General features: G+C 34.0%; 1 protein-coding gene across 1 annotated transcript; it reads right to left on the bottom strand.

Annotated features, from left to right (window-relative positions):
* Window positions 1-879: 879 nt before the first annotated feature.
* LOC132603895 (light-harvesting complex-like protein OHP2, chloroplastic) lies at window positions 880-3,357 on the bottom strand. Its single transcript, XM_060317197.1, has 2 exons — window positions 2,786-3,357; window positions 880-1,208 (listed from the first exon to the last, which is right to left on the bottom strand). Exons 1-2 carry the CDS (start codon window positions 3,205-3,207, stop codon window positions 1,094-1,096), a joined length of 537 nt encoding a protein of 178 aa, XP_060173180.1. The 5' UTR covers window positions 3,208-3,357; the 3' UTR covers window positions 880-1,093.
* Window positions 3,358-9,482: the final 6,125 nt, after the last annotated feature.

Here is a 9,482-nt window from a genome sequence, read left to right as displayed (position 1 = left end):
AATTTTATCACCTCTACTCAATATTTAAAACTTGAGTTACCTCTATTCAATTTTAAAACTTTTTTATTACCTATAATTAATTGGCCCCCTAAAATGGAAGCTTATAACACATGTCACCAACAAAGGGAATAAAAAGGGTTGGACATAAAGTACCAAAATGCCCATAGAAAATGATGATATTATGAAACTACCCTTCGTCGTACTATGGGACTCACTCTTATTAAATAGTTAACTAATAATAAAATAAAGTTCCTAATTGGTGAAATTGAAAAAACTTTGTGGTCAAAATGACTAGTACTTACCAATATATTTTATTTAAACACTCGAACTAAGGTTCGTTCCAATTACCTAAACACATGATTAAGTGTTCTTATTAGACACTTCCAACTCAAACTTTAAAAAGCTTTTGTGCGTGTTCTCAAACACGCATTACATGGATAAGTTAACAACTTAAATATGTCATCTTCTTTAATTATACTCATCAGCCTCAATAAGTCGTAAACCTCAGAGTTATTCCAATTAAAGTTGGTGTGTATAATTAAAGGAGGCGGCCGTTGTGACAAGACTAAGCGTCCAAAAAGTACCTCCTTCAAAGTGAAAAAGATGAAACGGGGAAAAGGAAGATGTTGACAATGAGGACAGTATTGCTACTACTATTCAAGTTCGTTCCTTTTTTCTGGATGTGCTAAAAGTTTCATCAATTTAGCAAACCAATATCAGTAGAAGCCTGAGGCACCTAACAAAACATCAAAGTAATGTTCCAGCATATGAACCAAGATCATTCATTTCTCAGACACTCCCTTGTTAGTAAGCAAACTAGCAGATAATTCGAGCGGTAAAAGAGTTGCACTATATTACAAACTGAGAGAAAATGAGGTGTTATGCAAAAATTACAAACTTTCTATATTCATCAAAAGTAAAAGAAGTTGTAAGGTAGTACAATTGTACTCCAATATAAGTGGCTCAAACAAATAAACTTGAAAAATTGGACAGACAAGTTTTAAAAAAAAAAAAAAAACGATGGATTTTTATCACTTAAATTACAGAGGAGAGAATCTATAAGCTCTCATGATGATACATATACAGCAGAGTCTCATTCCAGGTCTACTATCCCAAAATTCGAGAGAAGGATCTTTACTTGATCGACAAAGTCAGAACCGGTTGCATACTCTGTTAGCATCCCCACAGCAAAACCAAACATTGCCCATCTGCTCAACCGATATTCAAGATTATGACAAGAAGTTAGAGATTACTATGTGAAGACAAAGAATCCAAAGGCGTGGCTCAAAGCAAATAGAACTATTCAATTTGTAGACACAATTTTTTTTTTCAAAATGATGCAGAAGTAACTCTCCCACTTATTGCCCATCTATTCGTCTGTCTCACTCCAATAGTGAGAAAAAAGGTTGTAAGCTCAAGTTCTGGCACCATCTAGGATTTCTTTCTTTTCCAAGGTTCAACGATCAAATGATGCAGATAGTTCTAAAGGTTACTTATGAAAGTAAGCTTATAAGTGTATGAATATATGTCACAAGCAAAATTGGGAATTTCATCTTTGGCACTACTAATATACAGCCCCAGAGTCTACTTACTGTTGTACATTCTGTTTCAATTAACATTGTTATGTTATTCCATTTAAAGAGAAAGAAAATGCAGCTATAACTCAAAATGGCATTTGAATCATGATCTAGCCAGAGTTCCATCACGTGACGGTGATTGCCAAATGGAATGATATTAGTTTATTAGTTGATGAAATGTACAATTTATTTTGTACGCGATAAAGAAAAGTAGGTATTCTAAAACCAGTGGAGAGTCCATGGACTGAAGCACGATTACAAAATCAAAAATACTTCTCATTCAGCTCAGTTTCCGCACATACTTCGGATGCAACCAATTTAAGTTTATAGCCGAAGAAACAGTACTCATAATTAGACATTGCACAGCTTCAAGCAAACAGACCTTTCATTTCCAATATTTTACTTTCAGCAGCATTTTATCGGGAGGGGCCAGGCCGTAGTGTGTTTTCAATAAATAAGAACACCTATAATTGATAAAGAATTGCCAAAGTGCCAGCAAAAAATGCTTAAAGTTATCTCAAATTCCACTTCTAAGGTCTAATTTTTAGGCTTTCACATGCCAAAGTAGGAATTTGACAAAACCTATTAGACACATAGAGTGAAAGGTCGTCAGTTGAACACCTCATCGGAAAATTATACCATATATATAAGTCAAAATTTACCCTTTATACATATATATTAAACCTGGAACACCCTTAGCGAAATTTCCAATTTCGCCACCGAACAGAGCTATGTGCCTATGTCATTCTTCTAAGTCAATAGTTACACCAAGCTGGACTTTTGAAACCCACAGTGAGAATTCTTTCAATATTATGACATATCTTCTTCAACCGAAAAAAAAAAATATAGCATCACACACACATTAAATTAAGGCTAAAATCCTACTACAAGAAAACAAACCAAAACAGTATGCCAGCATGGAATGCCCAAAACCAAAAGTATTGACACATTCCCACTTCAAATTTGGAGCAATAGAAAGACAGTTACTACAAAAAAATTATAAAGAACTAACCTAAATAACCACCTACCCAACCACTTTAACTAAAAATAGCCCTTGGATGTATAATATATGTATAATGCATGTATAACATTAACCATATATAATTAGTGTATAATCTATGTATACCAGCTAGAAAAAGCAAACAGTGAATCCGGCCGGTTATTTCCATAAAGATCCCAAACATGAATTCTTGAATTTATTTATTTACCTGCCATTGGAAATTTCATTCTTGGCAATAAAACCAAAGAAGGGGCCTTGATTAGCTTCTTCAAGTTTCTTTTGTTTGAAGTAACCTTGAAGTTCCTTAGCCTTTTGCCTTTGAAATTCCAAGGTAATTACATTCTTACCCTCAGAAGTTGTCACAGCCACATTCTTAGGTGGAACATTAGTAGTACTACTTGGTGGTGGTGGTGGTGGTGGTGGTGGTGAGGATGGTGGTTGGATATTAGGCTTAGGTGGTGATGGTGCAACTGGTCTTCTAAATGGACCTTCAGCTTGAGAATTCCTTATAGTAAGTATTGTGGGGTTTGTTGTACAAAATCTCAAAGTGTAACAAGAAGAACTAGAAGATGAAGAAGGGTAGTTTTGGATTTTAATGCAAGGGAAGGTAGATGATGATGCTACTGACATTTTCTTGATTTTTTTGTTCCTGTGTGCTGTGTTTTTGTATGTCAGATTATGGAAGAAGAATGGATAGTGTTTGGTTTTTCAAGTGTTATCAGAAAGAGATTGTATGGAAGTGGAAGTGTTTTGTGGATAACATGTGGCCAAGTCTCGTAGGTGATTGTCAAGTGTCAACTACTCTGTCTAGTCAGAAATCAAGAATAGTCATAAACTCTCAAAGAAATTCTTCAGTTTGTTTTTTTCTCACTTAGTAGGCGCTTGGAAAGGGGGAATTACGCTCTATGCCTATTGAGAAAGAATATTCATTTGGTTCAGCCCAATTTTTCTTTAGTTATGTGATTTAGTTCAGTTTTTCTTAAACACCTCTTATTCATTATTATACATTTTTATACAAGGTGGACACGTTATTTTATACAAGGTGGACACGTTATTTACTATAAGTTTATAATCCTATGTAATATTTGTATAATGTCGTATATGTCACACCCCAATTCCACTAGGGTGTGATGGGCACCCGGCCCCACATCCGGAGCCGAGCGAATCCACAGACTTTCGGGACACACAAAATCTTAGTAGACTTTTTAAATCAGATAAAAATAAAATATATAATAAACTCTCAAAATATGCTTGTTCGATGCTTTCCGAATCAAACAGAATCTATAATCATACAGAATCTAACACATAATACAGAATGACATATCGGCTGATGAAGCCGCATACACAATTGACATACTATACCCACGACTCTGTCTGCAAAGTCTCTAACAAATAATCAGAAAACATAGCATACACTCTGACTCGGCAGCACTCCAGGAGCAAAAGGAGCTTGCCAATTCTGCTGGAACATCCTCTATAATAACTTTGCATCATCTGGGTGTACCTGCGCGGCATGAAAACGCATCCCCCGAAGAAAGGGGGTCAGTACGGAATATGTATTGAGTATGTAAAGCATAAGGTGCAATAAACAGAATCATAATCTGAACAGAGGATACAGAAAATAAGTATAGTAACCGGAGTATCAAAAATGCTTACTCATAAAACATAGGTAATGCATGTCAGAACATATGTCATATCCGCCCTCATTATGGGACACGGTGAACAGAATGTGGTCGCCACCCCGTCACTGGCGCCACAACACAGCATACTCCAGAGTAGGGAATAGCTCCATAACATATCATATCATATCAGAATGTGCACATATCAAACATATCAGATGGCCATATCATATCATATCATCATATATCAGAATGTGTGTACATGGCACATCATACTCCACAACCCATGTACATATATACCTGCCCCCTCACATCGAGGCACGGCGAACAATGCAGTGGAATACGTGTGATAACATATCTTGGCCCGGGCTCAGTGAAGGAAACATTGAGACATCCACGAATAGAGTAGTGAGAAACTATATGCATCATAAAACATTTACAAAGACTCGATGGAATGATTGAACGTGCTATCAGAACATTCGTAACAGATTACTTAAACAGAATGCTTATATCAGAATATTTATATCAAAATATTCATATCAAAATACTTATATCAAAATACTTGTATCACAATACTTGTATCAAAGTACGTATATCAGAATACTTATATCAGAATTCTTGTATCCGAATACTTATGTCAGAATACGTATATCAAAATACTTATATTAGAATACTTATGTCATTACTCAATAGTATAATATCTCGATTATATCCGACGGACTTATATCAAAGCAAAACCTTTCGAGACCGTTTGTACAAGTCCAAATATATCATAGAACTCAACGGAATAGTTAAAACAACCATCGTTTAGTAGTTGGAACAATAACAAAAAATTTCCTTTAACTATCGTACGGGAATAAGTCAAATGGAACAATAGGAGAGGGTTCGGGAATAGTGAACCCACCCCGGGTCAACAGAGGTGGCGTACACAAATTACGTACATTAAGCTTCATGGAGTCACTTATGAAAGTCTTAGTGTCATTCGGTTCCATTTGGGCAAGTTATAGGTGTTTATGCAATTATTTCAACAAGGCGTGCAAAACTTAGTTCAATTCTATTGAATGAAAAGGGGTCAAATTCAAACTCGGATTTCTAGGAATAGAATCGTCCCCGAGGCTCGTATTCAAACTTAAAATGTCTAAGATATGCCAAAAGAAGGAAAAGTGAAGCCTTACATACCTTATTTGCCTTTTTCGCTTGTCCAAACTCAAATCCGGTTTCCTCCAAAATCTACGATTGGTCACAATTACCAAATGTTAATTATAAGCCTTTAGGAATTGAATCTTAAAGTAACACTTTTCTACAGAAATTTGGGCAGCATCTCCCCTGTTTATATGCCTAGCCCGAATTTTTAATTCAGCAGCCAACAACACAACAACAATACCAACATCAATAATATCCTTTTCCATATCAAAATATTCCATAAAACAGCCCACACGCTGTTTTCCAACTTTCCACAACTAATTAACTCAGTATACAATTATTTAATCGCGTCTTCTTCGTAAATAAACTAGTATTAACACAAATAGGAAGAGATTCATACCATTCTCCCTTTAATATTGCTGTATCTCCACCTTTTTACGCTAATTTTAGGCCACCACACGCCCGCTATACGATTCTGCAGTAAAAACTATACGCTATCCGGACTGGAATTGGGAAATTATACCTGGGTTGGGCAAAAATTTGATTTGGGGAGTTGGGGAGAACTCTCCAGATTTTTGGAGTGTTTTTCGTGGGTTTTGGCTGAAAATGAGGGGGTCTCCCCCTTTTTATAGTTGTTTTCGGTTCTGCTGGAACCGACATAAAATTCCTTCTGCGCGTTTGCGCCCCCTGTGGGCGCGTTCGCGCAGAGTTAAATAAATTCCTTCTGCGCGTTCGCGCAGAGTTAACTTTTCTGACTGGACCTTCGTTCAGTAAAATGGTCATAACTCTTGATCACGATATCGTATGAGGGCCCACGACCTATGGTTGGAAAGCTAATTCAATTATCTACAACTTTTATTTCTGGGGGTTTTCCAAAATTCCAAACTTATAATGCCGGCTTTGCCCCTCCAAGTCGGATCACCCAAAAACGTTTTCTTAAATCGTCCCTTTGGAGGGTCTACACTCATTTTTGGCTTATGGGTCCTTCTTAGGACTTACTCAACTTTCCATATACTATTCATATGTCTCGTCATATGTCCTTTATAAAACTCCGATATGTGGGCCCCACTTGGCTTGCAGCAACGAGGGTTTTTCATCAAATAACACGTGAACTAATTTATACCATATGGTCTCCAAATGTCATATATATGTTATTATTACCTTCTCATAACACAACCTTCATTCCGAACTTGATTTTCAGAGTTTTGTTCAGCGCGTTCGCGCCACGTGGGGGCGCGTTCGCGCTGTATTGGCCCTTTGGCCTTCCTCGTTATTTCCGCATCAATATTTCATGAACAACACATATATATTAAATAAAATCAAAATGTGGCCTTATTTCTTATAAGTCAAAATTATTTTCGAATTTTCCGAATATGCAAAAATACGGAATATAACAGTATAATGTTATATACTGTGTGTATAAACACTTGCAAAAAAAAAAAAAAAAATCAGTTATGCGAGTAAAAACTGAAAATATTTATATATTATATAAGAGCTAATCTCAATCTTTTGTCGTCCTCACATTGTAAAACAAAACTTTTGATTGGTTGCTACTTACACATGGCTGTTGCTGCCTTTTCCTTGTGTCCCACTTTCTTTTCTTTTTTTTGGTAGGAGCCTGTCCCACTTTTAAGTTTTAACATTCAATTGTTTTTTTCGGCCCATTTGACGTGGACCCTGCAGTATTTTGTCAATTTGTTTTAGCTCCTTACGCTCTTTAATTCATATGAAGAATTAAATTCATTTTTGAGATTCATTTAACAAATTTAGTTTTTTCTTAAACTTAGTTTAAAACTAAGTTTAAATCACCACATTTAACTAACATAAATTCTGGCAGCATGAAATATCACGAGTGAAACTAAAACTTAATAAATAAGAAAAAAAATCTATTTCTGTCTATAAATAAGGAAATCATATACTCATAAATTCATAAAAATGTCAAAAAAAAATCAATTTATGATTTTCACCGAGTCGTAATTATTTAATAAAAATTAGATCATGTTACTTTACAAAATGTCGAGTCACTTGCATCTCTTTGATATTTCATAATTCTCCTACCAAACTTCCTTCTTCATAAATAATTTTTTGTTTAAAAATTATCTAATTAAGTGACTAAGAAACTTTAATACTTAAGAAGACTTATCAACAATACATATTTAACATGCCGCTGAATTATATTAATTATGCAATAAAAAAATATGATATAAATTAAACCTTTTTAATTAAAATATTACTACTTTTATATCTTGAGTTTGGGCCCGGGCTTAGCACGGGCCTCGTGTAACTAGTAGTTATATATGTAGGTATACACTACTAAAAAATCTTTATTTTCCCACTGAAAAATGTTTAGTGGTTATTTCTCACCGAATGTCAGTGGAAAAAACCTAAATAATAGTGTTTTCACATAGAAATATTAGAAAGTTTCTCACCGTTTCTATGGGAACTTGTTTCCAACCATACGTTTTTCAGTGAGCCGATTCGTCGGAAATGAAATGAGAAAATCATATTTTGTAGCACAAATTTCCCACTGAACGTCAAGGGGGAAAACCTTTGATTCTAGTAGCGATAATATATTATGTTAGGTTGTATATATTTGTAAAAATATCTACAGAATATTTGAAAATAAGTTGGAAAAGATATAAAAATTGAAATTGTGTTTGTACATGCAATTAACTTAAAAAAATAGAAATTTTGTGAGTGAAAAATAAATTTCACTTGAAAAACTAGTCAAAATCACTTTTTCAAACTTGAAACTCATTAAAGAGAAAAAAAAATCAGTGTAGTATATAAACAAACATGGATATGTCCAAAGGGTCCTCAGTAGCGGATATCAAAATGGAGAAACTTTTTTTATGGAAAGTTTTCCTTTTTAGGCGATATAAATTTAGATTCATCAAAATAGTTAGTAAGATGATTATATTGAGAAAAAAAAAGTATTACTGGTTATTTTGCAATCACTTCGTATCAAAATAAATGAAGGGTTCATTAGAAAGTTCAAGTTTTAAATTTTTGGTTCCTATTAGCACATTGTTTTCTTTTAAAATAAAATTTACATAATTATAAATTAGATAAAAAGTGTTACTACTAAATAAGTTACAACTATATTAAAAAGTTGTGATCAAAGTGAACTTTTTTTGTTTTTTGTTTTCTGAGTAGGCGTTTGGCCATGATTTTTGAAACCATGGCTTCAAACCAGCGTTTGGACATGCGTTTTTACGCATGGTTTGAAACCATGATTTCAAACCCTAAATCATCCAAAAAGGCATAATTTGGGGTTTGAAACCATGGTTTCAATTTTTTTAATATAAAATTTTAACCCATAAGTTTATATTTTGTAAAAAAAGACCCAGAAGTTGGTAGATATTTTTAACAATTACCCCCATCAATCATTTACCAATTTCATTAACTTCCACCAAATTTTATTTATGTCTACCAACCTTTTAATTTTGTAAAAAAGACCCATAGTTTAATTTTATTTATTGAACTAAAATTTGATCAATTGATGTTTTATTTTTAGAAAGGTCTTCCAGTTTTAATTTTGAGCCGGTTGTTATGAATTAGCGTATTAATTTTGTTATGAACTATGACTTGCTCATTTGGTAAGATTGTATAAGAATTGAGAATGTTTTTATAGTTTTCACAACTTGTGGGGTTTTTATGTATATAAGAGAAAATACTCCTTAAAATATCCAAATTGCATGTCCAAACATGGTTTCAAACCATGTCCAAACGGGGCCTAAGTAATCTATATACAATATAAAGCTAGGCATAGATAAGGTGATGTCGCACCTCTCTATGGCCTAAAATGCTATTTATGTTTTTTCTCCTTTTTTTTTTTTGAATTTTTTCCTCTTCTCCATCCTATTAATTTAATTTAGCTTATATTAAAATGCCTAGGGGTCGATCTCTATTAAATTCTCTAAGCATTATGGTGATAACGTCCTAAAGGTGGAAGATAAAAAACGTTAGTTCTTCTCCCTTCCTTTTCATTAATTCTTATTGATGTGTAGTAATGTGCTAATTAAGAGAGGAGATAAAAAGAGAAGAACTAACTTAACCTATTCATATATGGTTCATCCATCTTACCTCCATTCCAATGCTGCATTAGAGCCAGTATCAGGTCCTCAGTATATTTCTTTTAAT

Source organism: Lycium barbarum, chromosome 7 (genome assembly GCF_019175385.1).
Source record: "Lycium barbarum isolate Lr01 chromosome 7, ASM1917538v2, whole genome shotgun sequence".
Taxonomy (NCBI): domain Eukaryota; kingdom Viridiplantae; phylum Streptophyta; class Magnoliopsida; order Solanales; family Solanaceae; genus Lycium; species Lycium barbarum.
Note: the sequence above shows the minus strand (reverse complement) of the source record. Positions and strands in the feature narration are given on the sequence as shown.

What these genes read in the sequence shown, in the direction of transcription:
- LOC132603895 (XM_060317197.1), bottom strand. Translation starts at nt 3,207, where the DNA reads ATGTCAGTAGCATCATCATCTACCTTCCCTTGCATTAAAATCCAAAAC. An exon ending in AATGAAATTTCCAATGGCAG is followed by an intron (nt 1,209 to 2,785) that starts GTAAATAAATAA and finishes TCGGTTGAGCAG; the next exon opens with ATGGGCAATGTTTGGTTTTG.